This window comes from Eumetopias jubatus, unplaced genomic scaffold (genome assembly GCF_037043125.1).
Source record: "Eumetopias jubatus isolate StellerSeaLion01/CBP00866 unplaced genomic scaffold, mEumJub1_p1.0 scaffold_2, whole genome shotgun sequence".
Lineage (NCBI taxonomy): Eukaryota > Metazoa > Chordata > Mammalia > Carnivora > Otariidae > Eumetopias > Eumetopias jubatus.
This window is the reverse complement of record NW_028274808.1, coordinates 138,162,928-138,185,444: the sequence shown is the minus strand read 5'-3', so window position 1 is coordinate 138,185,444 and position 22,517 is coordinate 138,162,928. Positions and strand designations below refer to the sequence as shown.

General features: G+C 39.1%; 1 protein-coding gene across 2 annotated transcripts in view; it reads left to right on the top strand.

Annotated features, from left to right (window-relative positions):
• The first annotated feature begins 1,611 nt into the window (after positions 1-1,611).
• The window catches only part of CFAP299 (cilia and flagella associated protein 299), a 560,242-nt gene continuing 539,336 nt past the window's right edge, over positions 1,612-22,517 (top strand). For both annotated transcript variants that reach the window (XM_028124230.2, XM_088020519.1), the window contains exon 1: positions 1,612-1,722. In XM_028124230.2, the coding sequence (XP_027980031.1) occupies positions 1,612-1,722 (111 nt within the window). The remainder of the gene's footprint in view (positions 1,723-22,517) is intronic.

The following is a 22,517-nucleotide window of genomic DNA, read 5'->3' as shown; positions in this document are numbered from 1 at the left end:
ATAGACAACAAAGAATATTGAGAATTATGTTCATCTTAAGAACATCTTAAGTCACATGGATTTCTTCTCATTCTTGGGCTATTTGAATTTTCATTATCTTTTTAGATATGAGATGATGTCAAGTTGTTGGTGGTTGTTAATTGTAGCACAAGTACTAGTTAAGGATGTAACCAATCTGTGGCACTTATGACAGTGCTTGGCATGCAGGGAGGGTTCAATAAATATTGTTTTGTCATATTTTTTTAATAGGCTCCACCCAACATGGGGCTTCAACTCACTACCCTGAGATCAAGAGTTGCATGCTCTACTGGCTGAGCCAGCTGGCCTCCCTCTTTTCTTGTTGTTGTATTTTGAGTGTTCAGCGTTTCCCTATCCTTTCTGTTCTTCTGAATTCAATGATTAAATTGCATTAAAAAAAGTCCAAAATGCCTTTTAAAATATTTCAGGATATTTTCATTAATTAAAAAATAAGTCAGTGATATCTTAGAGATTATTGTATCTGTATCACTTAAAATTTGCACATCTGTGACACCCTAATTTTTGAGATGACCTTTTTAAATTGGGGAAGCTAACTGACCGCTAAGTATCTTACCAGATATTTTCATTAATTTTTTTTAGCACATCTGAAAATCTTCAAAATCAATTCAAGAAGTCCTTAAAGAGCAACTACCACAGGCTCAGTATTGTACTATATGTTAATTTGCAAATATGATCTGTAAAATATTAAAATCTAAATATGAATTCTAAAAAGTTTTGCCAGCTTTCACGTTGGATTACTTTAAATCCGTTTTAAAAATGCAAAACTTGTTCTAAAGGAAACGTCTTTGGTAAGAATCTTTACTTTCTAATTTTCCACAGGTATTTTGCCCTTTAAGAAAGGCAGCTTAAACAAAAGCAAAGGTCTTTCATTGTGTGCTTATTGAAACAAAGTTTAAAAAAGTCTAAAAAACAAGCACTTGGGGCTAAAAGAGGTCTTCAAAGATATTTTCATTGAATTCCTTTAATTTGGTAAATTCATAAATTCTTCCTCATATCCAAGCATTAGCAATAATTTGCCTTTAAGATATAATTTTTGAAATACTTTAACAAATCATTAAATATTTTGTTATTGTTTTTGGACACAAGACCGTTTCCAAAGACTTCTGTTTTGAGATACACTTCTTGCAAAAACAGACCTTCAGGCACCTGTATATATATATAGATATATATAGATCTATATATATATATATCTATATCTCGATATTTTTGCCCTGCATAACACTGTTTTGGAACGAGATTAATAGCAACGATCTATAATATTTTGTCTACACATCTTGGCAGTCACATAATTTTTAATTTTGGATTGTAATTTGCATCTCTCACGTGGCTCCATATTTCACCAAGGTTTGAGTCAGCTGACTGGTGCCAGACCTGAATTTGCAGCGGGTCATTTGAGACCGCGTTCCCAGGAGTTAGAGGGAAACTTGAAACTCAGACACAAACACAGGGGCGGGATTAACGGACAGGGCTCCGCACCGGTTCCCAACTGATTGGAAGAAACGAAGTGGGTGGAACCTCCGGACCCGGCCCTCGCGCCTCGGTCGCTAGGGACGCTTTGGCCCGGGCATCACGATGGATCGGGACGAGGGGCTGACGGCCGTGGACAACATAGTCACTCAGTTCAACACCTATGAAGATTTCCTCGACTCGCAGATCACTACCGTGGACCTGTACTACCTGGAGGTAAGGGTCGCGGCGCCCCACTGGAACTCCGCCCCTCCCCCGCCTTCCTCCCTCTCAGTCCCTCCAGAGCCCCCGCGTCGTGGGGTGATCGCCCCCTGGCGGTGGACTCCGGCGAGGTCAGGCCCCGCAGTTTCCCGACAGCGGCGCCAGGGAAGCGCCGGAGCTAAATCGCTGAATGGGGGCTTCAGACCTTGCGGAACTCGCGCCCCTCGTGGCGGGCGGTGCGGAAAAACGCGCGTGCGCAGTCACGCACGCACGCACGCACGCGGGGGAGCCTTCAATATCTGTGTGTCCTCCTCTCGTGCACCTCCCGGCCCACTCCTTGCAAATCACTGCCTTTGCGGAGGAGGCTGGATTCGGAGACCCGCGGAGACCCTTGCACTGGGCTCTATGTAAATCAGGTCTGGCACGCCGTTTCTCTTTGCTTTGCCAATTTGTATTAAAGCGGAGAAGAGAGTACCCTTCCAGGGCACGTGGCAACACCAACCTGGTGTGTGTATCTGCTGTTATATTGGGCATGTGTGTCCATAAACTTCCACCCCATACTAGTTGGCGCAGAAAGCCCCTCAGTTACGGATACGCAGTACAGGTCGTTTCCTGACTTAGACTTACCGAGTCGAGAATCACAACTAATGTTGATAGTTTAAAAAAAAAAAAAAGCCTGCTCTACCGAAAATTGGACGTAATGGGATTGGCTACTGGCTTCCACCCAGCAACCGTCTTCTTCCCTGCTTCTTTAAAGGTGTGTGTTTGATGGGGGGGATGTAGGGTGGAGGCGGTGGAATAGAGTTCTCGCATTCTCCGTGAGGCCAGCCAGGATGGGCGGGAAAATAATAGGCTACCGGTCCTGAGAGGCAGGAGGTGAAAGGTGGATCCCTATAGCCCTGGGATATTGCCAGACGGAGGTTGACCGAATGGGCTCTGCCCTGGAGATTCTACTGGCCTGGGGCCAAGACACAACCCAAAAATTGACCTCTCCTTATTTAGGCTAGACGGAACAAGGGCCCCTGTGGGCGCCAGATCACAGCGGAGTCTTGGGAAGGCTTTGGAACCTGCAGCTAGCTCCCCAAATTTCATATCTGCAACAACATAATTCTGCAATTTAGTGGATTGAAATTTTGGACTCCGGAGATCACCTTAAGCAGGATTTTACTTAAATGTTAATTGCAAGGTTTGGAAAGTTGTTGTTATTAAAAACATTCATGTGCTAGGCATGAACATAGTTTTTAAGAAGTAGAAGCATATAATTCTAGTCTTATATGTGCCACAAACAAGTTGTGTGACCTTGGACAAGTAATTTGATCTTTCTGGAATTATCTGTTAAAAAAAAAATACATCCCGGTGATATTTACAACATAGCTTCTGGCTTCAAAACAAACTTTTTAATATTTTACACAGTATGTTTAAAGTCATGAATGCGTTGCATCTAAAACACTAAAATGAAGACTGAAAATTAATGGTACTAAACAGTGTTTGCATCAACATTTTTGCGTGTTTAAATAAACAACGAGATAGAAATAATAAACATACCAATAGGATAAAATCATCTTTATACCACATGTGGAGAATTGCTAAGCTTAAGCCTAGTATCATTAAGAAGGGTTTCAAAATTTTTTTTAGGGTTGGGTTCTTCATGTAAGAATTAAAAACGTTAATGTTAGGAGTGAGAAATTAATACTTTGTGTTTCATCAATCAGAACTTTAAAGGTCTCTAAAATGGAAAATTATGTATTTGGGGAAATGATAAAGAAATTTACTTATAATTTGGCATGGTTTAGCTTATTCTTATTGTACTTTCATAGAAAATAAGATAAAGATTTAATTGAATAATATTAAGGCAAGTATGTATATTTTAGATTGGGTAATGAAAATTTTTAAGTGTCATTTGCTCTGGGGCCTTATATTCTCTTTTTAAATTAAATATTTTTTAAAGCTTATATTTATTTATTTGACAGAGAGAGACACAGTGAGAGAAGGAACACAAGCAGGGGGAGTGGGAGAGGGAGAAGCAGGCTTCCCTCTGGGGAGGGAGACCGTTGTAGGGCTCGATCCCAGGAGTCTGGGACCATGACCTGAGCTGAAGGCAGACACTTAAGGACTGAAACACCCAGGCGCCCCTGGGGACTTATATTCTCAAATACTTCCTGTGGATGCAAGTTTATTTCTCGCTTAGGTTGCACAGAGACAAGTGGATTCCTCCTAATTGGTTCAGTAGTAAGGCTAGTACAGAAGGCATGTGCCATGGATCATGAATCCCACTTTGTAAGATGATTCTTGGTCTGTGTGTGTGTGTGTTTTTGTCATCAGTAGTTGACTTTGATTTGACTGAAGCAAGTTTTATTTTTTTTATTTATTTATTTTTAAAGATTTTATTTGAGAGAGAGAGAATGAGAGAGAGAGAGCATGAGAGGGAAGAGGGTCAGAGGGAGAAGCAGACTCCCTGCCAAGCAGGGAGCCCGATGCGGGACTCGATCCCGGGACTCCAGGATCATGACCTGAGCTGAAGGCAGTCGCTTAACGAACTGAGCCACCCAGGCACCCTGAAGCAAGTTTTAAATGGTAAATGAGAGATGGCATATTTTAGTCAGAAGAGCCTAGAGTCATAAAATTTGGGTTCTAATTCTGTATTGCATTTTAAACAGTTTGAAACTCCATTTCCTCATTTGCAAAGTGAAGGGGCTATACTAGATAACATTCAAGGTTATGTGTGTAAAATTTTATGAGTCATCTATACATTCATCTGTCCATCCAGGCATCCATGTATTCACCCAACTATCTAATAAACCTTCAGCAGGAGCCTACTGTAGTAGATAGCGCCTTAATTGCTAGAAATTTAAGTAAGAATCAGTTCTAGTCACCTAACTTTATTTTTTATTTATTTTTAAAAAAACTTTATTTATTTGAGAGAGAGAGAGAGAGAGCACAAGCCAGGGGGAGGAGCAGACTCCCTGCTGAGCAGTGAGCTGGTGTCACGGCGTCACGGCGCTCCATTCCAGGACCCTGGGATTATGACCTGACCTAAAGGCAGTAGCTTAGCCGACTGAACCATCCAGGCGCCCCATAGTCACCTAACTTTAGTATTGTGCTTACAGTTCAGTCTAAGTTTTATTTATTCAGCAAACATTTTGCAAGTTTTTATTATCTTCCAGTTAATCTTCTGTTATGTAGAATATTATTCTATGGCTGTAAGTTTTCAGTTAATTTCAGTAAAAGTACCAGTGCTTCACAGACAAAGTGGCCATATTATCTTTGCTGGATGCATTCTCTATTCTTCTCCACCTGTATGTGTGTCCCTAGAAACTGTCCTCTGCAGTCTTTAACCAGGCTCTTTTGGCTTTGGCTTTGTTTCAGCCAATAGGGGATCAGAGGACAGGAAGAGGAGTTAGAGAATTTATTCCCTCTCATCTTCCTACTGGTTGTGGTTTGGAAGTGGCTGCATCTTTTAGATTTGGCCGGCTTCTCATTCCATCAACTACAGCACTCTTTCCTGGTGCTGGCAGCGCTCTCTGTTCTAGGAACTGTTTCCTCTCCTGTCTCCTTTTAGGCCTAATGGTGTTAATGATCTCCCACTATTGCTAGCCTACAATACTACATCATCCTATGTTGGTTTCCATTAATCTTGGGATATCTTTGTAAATTGTGCTTTTATTCTTTTTAAGCATCTCTTTTGAGTTTGGCTGCCGCAACCCTGACCTCTATATCATCATTCAACATCTCAGACCACTATAAGTATACAAGTAGTATATGTATATACTAACTGCAGTGTTTTTATATGATTAAGATTAGGAAGGAAGGGTGCTCGCTTTGGCAGCACATATACTAAAATAGGAGGAGGAAGGAAGGGACATAGGAGAAAAAAATGAAGACCTGCACCAGTCAACTGTTTGATGAGATGGAGAAGGGTAAGATGGTTAAGGAGAATAAAAAGGCTCTTCATCCTGTGTCCACTGTGCTTTGCTCATTTTACTGGATGCTCCCTATAATTCATGAGAGGACATTTATAACAGTATCAGCAATTAAATTTACCTCTGCTAAACCAAATAACAATATTTATTCTCGGAGTTAGTGTTACCTTAAACTAAATAAACTAATCCCCTAAATTGATATAAAAATACTTGAAAAATTTTAGCAAAATTTTTGCACTATGATTTCCAGATTCTTTCTGGGTAATTCTTCCATGCTGAATAAACACAGTCCCTTCATTTCAGCTGTGGCCATCTGTGGCCACTAGAGAACCAAAAGACCTACTGAATTGCTTTTCCCAGGTAAGGAATCAAGGGGTCTTTTTAGAATTGTTTTTAAATTTCCCAGACTAATGCATCCTAATTGTGGCTAAATTACTTGTAGAGATTAGCAGTGTGAAAGTTTTATTTAGAGATTATCCTCCCATTATTTGGAAACTAGAAATAAATCACACGAATTAAACCTTTGGACATAAAATTATTTGGCAGACACTGATTGAGATTCCAGGAAAAATCCAGTAGCACAATTTACCATGATTATACAATAAGCCAGCCAATAACCAACCAGTATTTATTGCATTTTTCCTGTGTTTTTCTAGTACTTATTGAATCAGGTACAGAGTAGATGATGTTTCCTATGAAATATCTTACTTCATATATTTCAGAATCAGCTGTATTCTTTTGTTGATTCAATAGGAAAAAAACTGGCATAAATTAGCTACTCTCTGCTTAAGAGGAGTCCTGCATTTTTCCTTCAGTAGGTTCACAGAGGTGCTTATCTCTAAGTAAAAATATCTAATTCTTCGAGGACATGAGTTCTGATGATCGGGGGTGAAACTGAATCTAGAATGCCACATCCACAGTACCTCTGAAACCATCATAATGACAAATTTTAAATGCTGTGAGCCTAGTATCATCCTCAGTGTCTCAAACAATCCCCCCCAAATCTATATTTTTGTATTTAAAATGTGTTCCATTCATCTGGTACTATATTGACTTCAAAAGCTACTGCTGGGGGGGATGAGTGGAGGCAGGGAAGGTGTCTGAGTGTGGAGAATGAGAGAAGACAGGGGGCTTATGGCAAAATGCTGGAGAACAGCCATTACTTAAGGTGTGGGCATGGAGGTGGTGCTCATAAGGATAATGATAAGGGGGTTCAGAAAAATAGGAGGAAATAAGGAGAATAGGATGATTCAGAAGCCAAGAGCTGTTGGATACCAAAACCAAAAACCCTTGAACAACATTTACACAAAGCTAGGTGAGAGTTCTTTCTGTGACCCCTAACGTTAAAGCAGATGGGGAGGAATCATCCATAGCCATAACATCTAAAAGGTATTGGCATCCATGTGGTAGAAAAGTAGAGAAGACAATGGAGCATCTAAAGGACCCCTAAACAAGAAAGAGCAAAATAGTCAACAGCTATTCACTGGTAGTGGAATGGTCCACTTTGAGAACAGCAGCTGAAAGTGGGAGGGGTTTTCGCCACTCAGTAGCAGGTGAGTATGTAGGTTCCCAGGCAAGGTCTGAAGGACCTACAGCAATGTAGCCGGTGTGAACTCTTGAAACTACCTTCCATAGCTGACTTTTGAGTCAGCTCCACAGTGCTCCACACTGTGGAGATGCTGTTAGGAGTGGAATCAACATTGAGCCAGATGGGGACAGTAGAGATAAAATTTGAAAGAGAAAGATAAGATAAAAGCAGGAGGGTAAAAGAAAAAAACCCAGAATGCAAGTGCCAATTGAACACCATATGGAAACAAAAGAAGAGGGAAGTTCTATAAGCCACAGTTTCTTCTAAAAGTTCAGAAGAACCAAAAATGAGCTATAGAAAAGCATTGAAGTCAAAACCCATTCAAATTTATAAGAGAAAAGAGGGTAAGGAGAATAGCATTCCTATCCTCCCTAACAAAACTGTGACCTTTTTGAGTACAAACTAAAAGACATTAAGAAAATGACATACACATGAAAGAGTTCAGAGATGATGTGACAGAATTCAGGAGATAATTAAGAAAAAAAGGAAACCTTTAGAAATGAAAACTACCTAGAAGGAACACAAGAATGGATAAACAGAGTAGATGATATCCTAAAGAAATAGATAGTTAAAAGGAGGCAAATTTTGGGGGGTAGGGGGTGTGTTAGCCCAGTGATGGGTATTAAGGAGGGCACGTATTGCATGGAGCACTGGGTGTTATACGCAAACAATGAATCATGGAACACTACATTAAAAACTAATGATGTGGGGCGCCTGGGTGGCTCAGTTTTTAAGCATCTGCCTTCGGCTCAGGTTCGATCCCTGGGATCAAACCCCACATCGGGCTCCCTGCTCTGTGGGAAGCCTGCTTCTCCCTCTCCCACTCCCCCTGCTTGTGTTCCCTCTCTCACTGTGTCTCTCTCTGTCAAATAAATAAAATCTTTAAAAAAATAAATAAAAACTAATGATATAATGTATGGTGACTAATATAACAAAATAAAATAAAATTATTAAAAAAAAGGAAAAATTAAAAAAAAAAGAGATAAAGGATTCAGGCAAAATCGACGATTATTGAAGGTAGAAAGAATGTGCAACATATAGATAATAGGAGTCCCTGAAGAAGTAAATGAGAGCAAGGGAACAGAAGAAATCCTAGAAACTATAATTCAGAACTCTCTTGAAATAAACAACAAAAAAGATTCAAAATGACATTGGAAGAATACAGTCTGTATCTAAGAATTTAAACCAGGTATGACCAAGATGTATCTAGTAAAATTATATAACTTTATTTTTTTAAGGTTTTATTTATTTATCAGAGCCCACACGCGCGAGGATACATGCATGAGCATGCCAGAGCACGAGCAGGGGGAGGGGCCTGCAGAGCAGGGGACCCAACACCGCCACAGGACTTCTTCCCAGGACCCTGGGATCATGACCTGAGCCTAAAGCAGACACAGCTGACTGAGCCACCCAGGCATTCCAAAAAAGTATATGAACTTTAAAGAAAAAGACAAAAAGTCATTTGTACTTCAAGACATAAACAACACATGACTTACGGGTTAAAACAAATGAAATTATCATCAGACTTTTTAATATGTTTTATGCTGGAACAAATTGGAATCACTTTTTTAAGATGCTCAAGGGAAGAAAATGGTGAACCGAGGATTTTATATCCAGCAAATCTGACTTTCAGATGTAAAGGGCACAAATTGTTATCAATATGCAATAACCCAGTTTTATGATAGGTCCTTCCTAATTAATGTGTTATAGAAAGAACACTAGAAAAAAAATAAGATGATATCAATGTAGGGATTGGTAACGCTGAGCATCCACAGCTGCTAATGTCACAAAGGAGAAAACTCCACATCGTTGCATGAAAGAGCAAAACACCACTAACAACTTGCTAAAGACCTCAAACCTAAATCTGGTCAGGTCTCTGTATGCAGCTGCTAATTCGCAGGACAGAGAGAAGACAGAGGAACACATTGAACTGCACCATGGATATGCAATCAGCAAAACCAGATGGTAGGAAACGATAGATCAAACCACACACGTTCTTCATTACAAAGGAAAGGGATGGAGGGGGTAGGTGTAAATTTAGAGAAATTTAGAAGACACATGAAATTTTAAAAAGTAGGCAAAACTAAACTGGTAACTAGGGATACACACTTGGCTGATAAACCTATAAAGAAATGCCAAGAAGTGATTACTATAAAAGTCAGGGGGGTGGCTACTTTTAGGGGAAAAAAAAGAGTAGTAGTTAGGAAGGGGGTACATGAAGGAGCTCCTGAAATGCTAGCAGAGTTTTATTTCTTGAATGGTGGTTACAAGGGTGTATGTTACAATAACATTAAACTCTGTCACATCTCTTTTGTATAGGTTTCTGTATCTGTGTTTTATTTTACAATAAAAAAAAAGTTTTAAAAGGCTACCAATTGACCAAACAACTATAAGAGAAATCTTTAAAACTGAATGAATGATATATTAATCAAAGTGGTAGTTTTGTTGAAAAACCTCAGCAACATTTATCAGTAAATAATCAGCTAATTATCTGTTCTGAGTATTCACCTTTCTAGGTTTTTACATTAACAGTGATGGTTGAGCAGTATTTAATTGCTAAAAGATGCACAGGACCCACGATGACAATGCTTACAAATCTAGAGTTTATTACAGTAAAGGGACACAATATTAGCAACAGCATTAAAGTAAGGCAGTGCATCATAGCCAAGCAAGCACAGGGTCAGGAGAGGCTGAGTGCTTGTCTGTGCTATAAGCAGAGGAGAATTACATGTCCTTAAGAAAGAGAATTATATCCCAGAAACTCCTGCCATACTACTGGGTTCTGGTAAAAATAGAGCAGCTGGTCATGGAATCAGCAAGGGGCCATGCACTTGGAACTGCCCATAATGAGCTGAGTTCTTTCAGACCACCGAGTCCTACGGTCAGGCAGGCCCAGCAACAATGATTAGATGGAGGTGTAGTACATCTGGGATAGAGCAGGAGTGGGAACAAAGTAGATGTGCCAGCTGAGTAAGCAGGAGTCTAGATCCCAGGTTTTCATGGCTATTAGATATGCACCTTTTCCTCAGCTTACATATATGGCTATGTGGAGGGAAAAGTCCGAGCTCGTTGTATAATTGAGCCATTTGGTATGTGGGTGCAAACTGAAAATGGACAGTAGCTGCACTGTCGCTGCATCTAGGTGAGGTCTTTAAAGATTGTGAGAAGGCAGAATCCTTTCAGAGGTCATCCACTTTCTGTGAACACAGAAGTGGTTCACAGACTATATAAGGACAGATAGGCAGTAGTAAAAGCCAGAAGCAAATGTGGTTGCTCATGTGGAAGTGGTCACAATGTGCCTAGCACAGAAGAGGCATACACAACCAGGTAGACAGAGGGATGTGGCCAGTTGCTGCCAGCCTGCCTCTTCATTTACTACCTCAGTGCTGGCATGATGGGTCCATGGAAGAAAGGACTACGGTAGCAGAGGTGGGGCTCTGCAGGAACCTCACAGCATGTGCTCCCACTTACCAAGGTGATCTAGCTACTGAGACCTCTGAATGTCCAACCTGTCAGCAATCCAGGCCAGTCCTCTGCTAGAGCACCATTTCTCAAGGTAACCAACCAACCACTTGGTGGAAGATTGACCATGGTGGACCCCTTCCAATTTGAAAGGGCGAGTAATTCAGTCTGATAGGAATAGACATATGTGGTATAGTCACATGCCAGCTATACTGTCTAAGTCCGTATGGAATATTTTCTTCTTTTTCCTTTCAGTTGTACTGAGATATAATTGACATAGAGCACTATATAAGTTTAAGATGTACAAAGTAATGACTTATTGACACATAATGCAAAATGATTATCACAGTAAGTTAACATCCATCATCTTGTATAGATGCAAGAAAAGTTTTTTTCCTTGTGATAAAACTTTTAGCATTTACTCTCTTAGTAATGTTTAAATATGCCATGCAGCAGTATTTATTTTAGTTAAAATGTTGTACAGTACATCCCCAGTACCTATTTATCTTATAACTAGAAGTGTGTACCTTTTGGCTGCTTTCATTCAATTCCCCCACATCTCTCCTCTGGTAACCGTATATCTGATTTCCTTATGAGTTTGTTTTGTTTCGTTTGTTTTTAGATTCCACATATAGGTGATATCATGAAGTATTTGTCCTCTGACTTATTTCACTTAGCATAATGCCTTCAGGGTCCATGCATGTTGTCTCAAATGGCAGGATTTCCTTTTTTTTAATGGCTGAATAGTATTCTAACACATATATATTTTCTTTATCCACTTACCTGTTGATGGACGCTTAGGTTGTTCCATGTCTTGGCTATTGTAAACCGGGGGGTGGGGGCTGTGTTCAGGAGAAGCAGTGTGCAGGCAGTTAGTCATCTGCCTCCATGACCCTGAGCAGACTTGCTGGCATCCATGGCCGCTGTTTTCTAATGTAGTCAGGCCTTATCTTCTGGGAAAGTTTGGTCCTTCACTCGTCAAGGCCAGTGGACTGAAAATCTCAAGGAACGTGTTAGTTCTGCTACATATCAAGGGACTTAGGTCAGCAAGCCGAGGTACATAAGCTTGAAGCAAGTTAACCCTTATGACCGGTTGGAGTGCTGTTACAGCACTGAATGGGGAAACACTCCCATCAGGTGACTCAGTCAGAGTCCCACTGAATGTAAGTTACAACTCTTCCCTGGAATCTTTAGGCTCCTTGTCTAGGAATCGGGAGACAAGAAGACAGCCACTATCTTGGCAAGAATAATCGACCCTGACTGTCAGGAAAGTTGGGGCTGTTATACAATCAATAATGAAGGAATGTGTTTGAGATTCTGGTGATTCTTGATTTCTTGAGATTCAAGTTGCTGCATTGAATCTGTTATTTACTAAGGTTGGTTCTTTAGAAGTTTGTTTTCCTTATACGGTTTCATGAACAACAGTGAAATGAGCATCTTTGGTACATGTTCTTTTTGTGCAGTTGTAGATATATCAAAAAGTGGAGGGGCTCCTGGGTGGCTCCTTTGGTTAAGTGTCTGCCTTCAGCTTAAGTCATGATCCCAGGGTGTTGGGCTTGAGCCCTGCATTGGGCTCCCTGCTTCTCCCTCTGCCTCCACCCCTCTGCCTGCTTGTGCGCTCTCTTTCTCTCTCTCAAATAAATAAAATCTTTAAAAAATATATATCAAAAAGTAGAATTGATGGCTCATAATGGACATGGTTGAAGTGCCCTCCAGAGTAGCCATATACTCTCCCACCAGCAGTGTTTGAGACACATTTTTCCTCAGACTATCACCAGTACTTGATATTGTCAACCCTGTCATTTTTTGCCAATATCACATATGGAAAAAAGCTCATGGTTTTAATTTTAATTTCCCTGATTTTTAGTGTGGTTGATCATCTTTTTATATGTTTCCTGGCCATTTGCATGTCTTCTGTGAATTGCCTGTTGATAAAACCCTTGTTTGTTTCACAACTTGTTCTTTCAGACCTTCTCTACTCTCTTTAGACTTCTGACTCTTAATAGATGACCTCCACCCCTCAAAGTCAACAAAGAAAAGGTAATCGAGCTGGAATCCTCTTCAGTTTTCTACCATGAAACTTATAAAACTACCTTAATTTCTTTGCATGTGCTCTTCCTTCTCTCTTGTGTTAATAGTGTCTACCACTTGTAATGCTTATCTGTCTGCTTCCTGAATATGTCCTCATTTTGAACACTCATTATCATTATAATGTTTTTGAGAATGTTCCCAACTCTGAGTCCCACCTTTCTAAGGTGGATTCAGAAACTCACCTTCTCAGTTTCCCTTGCTTCTGGTGTTATCTTTGCAGGTACATAGGCACTGCTAATCACATACACTTACATGAGACCACTCTTTAGAAAAGAGTAACAGGAAGAAGAAAGCACCATGTGGAATCCATTTTGTATTGAATGAGGTGTGGAAGATTTTGGCTTTCAGTTGATGCAGTGGCAGAAGTTCTGGGGTCTAATGTCCTCGGTCAAATGGTGGGTTGCCATATCTCTTTTCCGTGGTGGCAGCAGGGGAATATTTGCTGAAACAGTTCCTGTGGCTGTGAGTGTTGTTTCTGGCTCTGTAGGCTTAACTCAACTTTCCCTGGGATTTGGGGGCATCATATTTTAATAATTTCTTTTTGTATTTGGACTGATGACAGTAAGTTCTGCTGTTTGCAGCTAATACCCTTGATTGATGATATTTACCTGCATTCTGTACCCTTCCCTTTTATGCTTTTAGGGAACTGTCTGTACTGATTAGTTCCTCTCACCTTTAATTCCAGAGTCCCTTTCTGTGCCCATTGAGTTCTCTCTATCTTGCCCTACCATATCTTTCTTTTCTTCCTTTTTATAGTTATTTTTCTGGAATGAATTGTAAAATAATCACTGTCTTCATTTCCTCATCTTCCACTTTTTAACCCACTGCAAGCTGGTTCCCATCTTCATCATTTAATAGAAATTGTTTTTTCTATGGTCTCAAATGAGGGATGTGTCACTAAATTCAACAGACACTTTGTATTTAATCATTCAAATCTTCCACTGGGAGAATGGCTTGTATTGGTGTACAAATAGAGGCAGGAGGGTGTTTATTGAAGCTTTTTTAGTATATCAAAAAAGAGAAGAGTGTGACTAGAACTAAAGTGGACGCAGCAGACTTGTAGAGTCCTGGATATAATCAATCAAACCTCTCTTCCTCCTTCCCTTCCTCCTTTCCCATTTTTCCATCATCTGTCTACCTATTTTCTATGTCAATATGAAAGAGAATAAATCAATAAAAGCACTAGGAAACAAGAAATGATGCCGCTCTAGGGAGCCAGAAATTGTGCATATTTTTGGTAAATTAGAAAGCAGGTAGTATCAGATTGACAAGATAGAAAAAACATAGGCCAAAATGAATAAAACAGATTTAGAGAAATGTCAGAGTCAATAATAATACAAAGAGCCGGAGAGAACCTGTAACTGATTAAAGAAATTAATTCTACATAGCTAAGCCAGACGTACACCCTATACATAGCATATACACTCCCAGTGTTTAACCCAAGAATGAATGAGAGAACTGTTCTCTAAGGAAAGTGAAGTACATGCCTAACAAGGAGACCTGGAGGGAGTAAAAGGGCCTGAGAAATAAGAACTAAGCACAAAGTGATGAAATAATGTTAGAAGTTCTGAAGAGGAGAATAAATCTGGAAAAAGTTATACTTACTATGCCAAGCCCTTCTTATTTTGGCAGTTAGGTTGGAGAGAGTGGGATATATCCCAACTCTCCTTCCTTCTTCATGCCCACATATCCTCAAGTGGAGTCTGTATGTTGCCATATTCTGTTATACATAACTTCCACAGTTCACCTATTCAGAGGAGAGTCCAGTTAGGGAACTAGACTTGTACAATTGTGGAGGGAGTCCATACTAATGTCTGTATCAGTCAATCCAGTCCTCTATTCATATGTATCTACAGATGTTTGAGGAAACATAATAGCATAAAAGATATAGCTCAGGGTGAATAAGGAGAATAACTAATGTTAGACAACACAAAACATTTAAAACCCTGAGAGAACTTTAAATAAATTCCAATTTTCTATTTCAGAGATATTTTAGTATCAATAAAATCTATAAACAAAATAATAGATTGGCATGAAAAGGGAGCAATCAGCAAGAAAGAATTCTTAGGAATTAAAAATATAATTGATAACATTTTCAAAAAGGGCTAATAGAATGGACACTTTTTAAAGGACAAATCTTCTGGAAGTTAAAGGTGATATAATTACCCAGAATATAGTGAAAAATAAATGAGGAAAATAAATAATTATATGAAAGAAAATATGAAAGAATAATTCTAGGAGGCTCAGTATCTATCTAATAAAATTACCAGAGAGAAATTATATAGAAAATGAGGGGGATAAAATAATATTGAATAATAAATTTTTCTCTGTGTTGGAGATAAGCACAAAATTGTAGTGTCCATTAGCTATGTAGTTGGACAAATGAAAACAATTCATACCTACATAGATAGTGGTAGAATTTTAGAATTCTGGGAAAGTTAGACAGCTACACATAAAAGAATGAAACTGGACCACATTCTAACACCATACACAGAAATAAACTGAAAGTGGATTAGAGGCCTAAATGTGAGACCCGAAACCATTAAAATCCTAGAAGAGAGCACAGGCAGTAATTTCTCTGACATCAGCCACAGTAACATTTTTCTGGATATGTCTCCTCAGACAAGGGAAATGAAAGCAAAAATAAACTCTTGGGACTACATCAAAATAAAAAGGTTTTGCACAGCAACAAAACAAGAAGACAACCTCCTGAATGGGAGAAGATATTTGCAAATGGTATATCTGGTAAGGGGTTAATATTCAAAATACATAAAGAATTTATGTAACTTAATATCAAAAAGAAAAAAAAAAACAGTGTGATTGAAAAGTGGGCAGAGGACCTGAATAGACATTTTTCCAAAGAAGACACACAAATGGCCAATAGACACATGAAAAGATGCTCAAAATCATTAGTCACCAGGGAAATGCAAATCAAAACCACAGTAAGATACCACCTTATACCTGTCAGAATGGCTAAAATCAAAATGACAAGAAATAACAAGTGTTGGTGAGGATGTGGAGATGAGGGGAACTCTGTTGCACTGTTGGTGGGAATGTAAATTGGTGCAGCCACTGTGGAAAACAGTATGGAGGTTCCTAAAAAAATTACAAATAGGAATATATAGTCCCTTAATTCCACTAATGGGTATTTATCCAATGAAATGAAAACACTAATTCAGGAGCGCACGGGTGGGTCAGTCGTTTAAGCATCTGCCTTCAGTTCGGGTCATGATCCTGGGGTCCTGGGATTGAGCCTGCTTCTCCCTCTCCCTCTCCCTGCCGCTCCCCCTGCTTGTGCTCTCTCTCTCTGTCAAATAAATAAAATCTTTTAAAAAAATCACTAATTCAAAAATGTGCACCCCTGTGTTTATTGTAGCATTATTTACGATAGCCAAGATATGGAAGCAACTTCAGTGTCCATCATTAGATGAATGGATAAGAAAAATGTGGTACACACACACACACACACACACACACACGAATATTACATAGCCATAGAAAAGGATGAGACTGTGCCATTTGAGATGACATCAGTGGACCTAGAGTGTATTATGCTAAGTGAAATAAATCAGACTGAGAAAGACAACATATGATTCTACTCGTAAGTAGAATCTAAAAAAAAGAAGTAAACAGCATCAGACCTATACATACAGAGAATAAACTAATGGTTGCCAGAAGGAAGGGAAGTGGGAGATACAGGCTTCCAGTAATGAAATGAGTAAGTCATGAGAATAAAAGGCACAGCCTAAGGAATATAGTCAATGATATTGTAATAGCAATGTAATGGGAGAGATGATTGGTATGCTTGTGGTGAATGTAGCATAATGTATAAACTTGTCAAAACACTAAGTTGTACACCTGAAACTAATGTAACACTGTGTTTGACTATACTGAAAAAAAAAAAAAACACCCCACAATGATAGACCATTTCATATCTATTAAGATAGCTATTTCAAAACAAAAACAACAAACCAACAACAACAGAAAATAACAAGTGTTAGCAAGGATATGGAGAAATTGGAACACTGCACCACTGGTGGCAGGATATAATGGTGCAGTCATTGTGGAAACAGTTGGCTGTTTGAGCAGCTCCTCAGAAAATTAAAGTGAAAATTACTATAGGATTCAGCAATTTCACTTGTGAGTATACAGCCAAAAGCATTGAAATCAGGGACTAGAACAGATATTTGTGTACCCATGTTCATAGCATCATTCACAATAACCAGTATCCCACGTATCTGTTGATGGATCAATGCATAAACAAAATGTGCTATCTATCTACAAGGCAATATTATTCAGCCTTTAAAAGGAAGGAAATTCTGACACATGCTACAACATAGATGAACTTTGAGGACATTATGCTAACTGAAATAATCCAGCCACAAAAAGAAAAATACTGTGTAATTTCACTTTTTTGAGATACCTAGGGGAGTTAGATTCATAGAGACAGAAAGTAGAATGGTCATTGCCAGGGTTTGGGGGAAAGGGAGAATGGGAATTATTGTTTAATTGGTACAGAGTTTCAGTTTTTTAAGATGAAAAGAGTTCTGGTGATTGACGGCAATGATTACACAATTGTAGGAATGTACTTAATACCACTGGACTATATACTTAAAATGGTTAATTTTACATTTTATAAATTTTGTTTTTTTAATTTTTTAAAATTTAATTTTATTATGTTAGTCACCATACAATACATCATTAGTTTTTGATGTAGTGATCCTTGATTCATTGTTTTTGTGTAACACCCAGTGCTCCATGCAGTACTTGCCCTCCTTAATACCCATCACCGGGCTAACCCATCCCCCCACCCCCCCACCCTCTAAAACCCTCAGGTTGTTTCTCAGAATCCATAGTCTCTCATGGTTCGTCTCCCCCTCTGATTCCCCCCCTTCGTTTTTCCCTTCCTTCTCCTAACATCCTCCATGCTATTCCTTATGTTACACAAATAAGTGAAACCATATGATAATTGACTTTCTCTGCTTGACTTATTTCACTTAGCATAATTTCCTCCAGTCCCATCCATGTTGATGTAATGGTTGGGTATTCATCCTTTCTGATGGCTGAGTAATATTCCATTGTATATATGGACCATATCTTCTTTATCCATTCATCTGTTGAAGGGCCTCTTGGCTCTTTCCACAGTTTGGCTATTGTGGACATTGCTGCTATGAACATTGGGGTGCATATGGGCCTTCTTTTCACTACATCTGTGTCTTTGGGGTAAATACCCAGTACTGCAAATGCTGGGTCATAGGGTAGCTCTATTTTTAATTTTCTGAGGCACCTCCACACTGGTTTCCAAAGTGGCTATACCTACTTGCATTCCCACCAACAGTGTAAGAGGGTTCCCCTTTCTCCACAACCTCTCCAACTTTTGTTGTTTCTTGCCTTGTCAGTTTTTGCCATTCTAACTGGTGTAAGGTGGAATCTCAGTGTGGTTTTGATTTGAATTTCCCTGATGGCTAATGATGATGAACATTTTTTCATGTGTCTGTTAGCCATTTGTATGACTTCTTTGGAGAAGTGTCTGTTCATGTCTTCTGCCCATTTTTTGACTTGATTATTTGTTTTTTGGGTGTTGAGTTTGAGAAGTTCTTTATAGATCTTGGATACCAGCCCTTTATCTGTAGTGTCATTTGCAAATATCTTCTCCCATTCTGTGTGTTCCCTCTTTGTTTTGTTGACTGTTTCCTTTGCTGTGCAGAAGCTTTTTATCTTGATGAAGTCCCAAAAGATGATTTTTGCTTTTGTTTCACTAGCCTTTGGAGATGTATCTTGGAAGAAGTTGCTGTAGCTGATGTCAAAGAGGTTACTGCCTATGTTCTCCTCTAGGATTTTGATGGATTCCTGTCTCACATTGAGGTCTTTCATCTGTTCTGAGTTTATCTTTGTGTATGGTATTAGAGAATGGTCGAGTTTCATTCTTCTGTATATAGCTGTCCAATTTTCCCAGCACCATTTATTGAAGAGACTTTTTTCCATTGCATATTTTTTCCCTCTTTTTCGAAGATTATTTGACCATAGAGTTGAGGGTCCATATATGGGCTCTATATTCTGTTCCATTGGTCCATATGTCTGTTTTTGTGCCAGGACCATGCTGTCTTGGTGATCACGGCTTTGTAATATAGCTTGAAATCAGGCAATGTGATGCCCCCAGGTTTGTTTATCCTTTTCAACATTTCCTTGGTGATTCGGGGTCTTTTCTGATACTATACAAATTTTAGGATTGTTTGTTCCAGCACTTTGAAAAATGGCATTGGAATTTTGATCGGGATGGCATTGAAGGTATAGATTGCTCTGGGCAGCATAGACATTTAAACAATGTTTATTCTTCTGATCCATGAGCATGGAATGTTTTTCCATCTTTTTGTGTCTTCTTCCATTTCTTTCATGAGTGTCCTGTGGTTCCTAGAGTATAGATTCTTTGCCTCTTTGGTTAGGTTTATGCCGAGGTATCTTATGGTTTTTGGTGCTATGGTAAATGGAATCATTTCTCTAATTTCTCTTTCTACAGTTGCGTTGTTAGTGTATAAGAAAGCAACTGATTCTGTGCATTGATTTTGTATCCTGCCACATTACTGAATTGCTGTATGAGTTCTAGTAATTTGGGGGTGGAGTCTTTTGGGTTTTCCACATAAAGTATCATGTCATCTGTGAAGAGAGAGAGTTTGACTTCCTCTTTGCCAATTTGAATATATTTTATTTCTTTTTGTTGTCTGATTGCTGTTGCTAGGACTTCTAGTACTACTTTGAACAGTAGTGGCGAGAGTGGGCATGGGCATCCTGGGTGTGTTCCTGATCTTAAGGGAAAGGCTCTCTTTTTTTCCCCATTGAGGATGATATTCACTGTGGGTTTTTCATAGATGGATTTTATGAACTTGAGGAATATTCCCTCTATCCTTATACTCTAAAGAATTTTAATCAGGAAAGAGTGCTGTATTTTGTCAAATGCTTTTTCTGCATCAGTTGAGAGGACCATATAGTTCTCTCTCCTCTTATTAATGTGTTCTATTACATTGATTTGCAAATGTTGAACCACCCTTGCATCCCGGGGATAAATCCCAGTTGGTCATGGTGGATGATCCTTTTAATGTATTGCTGGATCCTATTTAGTTAGGATTTTGTTGAGAATTTTGGAATCCATATTCATCAGGGATATTGGTCTGAAATTCTCCTTTTTGATGTGATCTTTGCCTGGTTTGGGAATTAAGGTAATGCTGACCTCATAGAATGAGTCTGGAAGCTTTCCTTCTGTTTCTATTTTTTGAAACAACTTCAGGAGAATGGGTATTGTTTCTTCTTTGAATGTTTGGTAGAATTCCCCAGGGAATCCATCAGGCCCAGGACACTTGTTTTTTGGGAGGTTTTTGATCACGGTTTCAATCTCGTTACTGGGTATTGGCCTATTCAGGTTGTCAATTTCTTCCTGTTTCAGTCTTGGCAGTTTATAGGTTTCCAGGAAGGCGTCCATTTCTTCCAGGTTGCTTAATTTATTGGCATGTAGGTGTTAATAATTTCTAATAATTGTTTCTATTTCCTTGGTGTTAGTCATGAGAGAGTTAGTCACTCTCCCCTTTCATTTATAATTTTATTAATTTGGGTCCTTTCTCTTTTCTTTTGGATAAGCCTGGCCAGTGGTTTATTGATCTTATTAATTCTTTCAAAGAACAAGCTTCTAGTTTCCTTGATCTGATCTCCTGTGTTTCTGGTTTCTAATTCATTGATCTCTGCTCTAATCTTAATAATTTCTCCTCTAATGCGTGGCTTAGGCATCGGTTGTTGTTTTTTCTCTAGTTTTTTAAGGTGTAAAGTTAGTTCATGAATTTGGAATTTTTCTCTTTGAGTGAGGCTTGGATGGCTATGTATTTCCCCCTTAGGACCCCCTTTGCAATATCCCTTAGGTTTTGGACCGATGTATTTTCATTCTCATTGGTTTCTATGAATTGTTTAAGTTCTTCTTTGATTTCCTCGTTGACCCAAACATTCTTGAGCAGAGTAGTCTTTAGCTTCCAAGTGTTGGAATTTCTTTCAAATTTTTTCTTGTGATTGAGTTCCAGTTTTAAAGCATGATGGTCTGAGAAGATGCAGGGAATAATCTCAATCTTTTGGTATCAGTTGAGACCTGATTTGTGACCCAGGATGTGATCTATTCTGGAGAAAGTTCCATGTGTGCTCAAGAAGAATGAGTATTCTGTTGTTTTAGGGTGGAATGTTCTGTATATATCTATGAGGGCCACCTGGTCCAGTGTGTCATTCAAAGCTCTTGTTTCTTTGTTCATTTTCTGCTTAGATGATCTGTCTGTTGCTGAGAGTGGAGTATTGAGGTCTCTTACAATTACCGTATTGTTATCAATATGATTCTTTATTTTGGTTAACAGTTGGCTCATGTAGGTGGCTGCTCCCATGTTGGGGGCATAGATATTTACAATTGTTAGGTCTTCTTCTTGGGTAGACCCTTTAAGAATGATAATAGTGTCCTTCTGTGTCTCTAACTACAGTCTTTAGCTTAAAATCTAATTTGTCTGATACAAGAATTGTTAATCCCAGCTTTCTTTTGAGGTCCTTTGGCATGGAAGATGGATATCCATCCCTTCACTTTCAATCTGGATGTATCTTTAGGTTCAAAATGAGTCTCTTATAGACAGCATATTGATGGGTCCTGTCTTTTTATCCAAACTGCAACCCTATGCCGTTTTATGGGACCATTTAGGCCATTCAAGTTGAGAGTGATTATTGAAAGATATGAATTTATTGTCATGTTGCCTGTGAAGTCCTTGTTTCTATAGATTGTCTCTGTAAATTTCTGTTCTATATCACTCTTGGGGTCTTTCTCCTTTTATAGAAACCCCTTAATATTTCTTGCAGGGCTGGCTTAGTGGTCACATATTCTTTCAGTTGCTTCCGGTCTCGGAAGCTCTGCATCTCTCCATCCATTCTAAATGACAGCCTTGCTGGATAAAGTATTCTTGGCTGCATGTTCTTCTCTTTTAGTACCCTGAATATGTCTTGCCAGTCCTTTCTGGCTTGCCAGGTGTCTGTGGATAGGTCTGACATTATTCTGATGTTCCTCCATCTGTAGGTAAGGAATCTCTTCCCCCTAACTGCCATTAAGATGGTTTCCTTGGTTCTAAGATTTGTGAGTTTTACTATTACATGCCGGGGCGTTGGCCTGTTTTCCTTGATCTTGGGAGGCGTCCTCTCTGCCTCTAGGACACGAATGTTTGTTTCATTCCCCAGATTAGGGAAATTCTCAGCTACGATTTGCTCAAATATATTATTATATTTGCTCAAATATTAGTCCTCTCTCTCTCCCCCCACCCCCTCAGGGATCCCAATAATTCTGACATTGGAACGTTTCATGGTGTCACTTATTTCTTTGATTCTGTTTTCATGGATTTTGAGTTGTTTCTCCCTGGCCTCCTCTTTATCCTTCTTTTCTATCACTTGGTCTTCTAGATCACTAATTCGCTCTTCTGCCTCGCTTACCCTAGCTGTTAGATTATCTACATTAGATTGGATCTCATTGATAGCATTTTTAAGTTCTGCCAGTTCAGCTTTCATTTCTGCCCTTAGAGACTCTGTGTTGCCATTAATCGATTTCTCCATTTTAGCTATTGTCTTCACAACTGCTACCCTGAATTCCATTTCTGACATCTTGGTTATATCTGTATCCATTTGTAAATCTGTGACAGAAGTCACAGTCTCTGAGTCTTTCTTATTTTGGGGGTTCCTCCTCCTAGTCATTC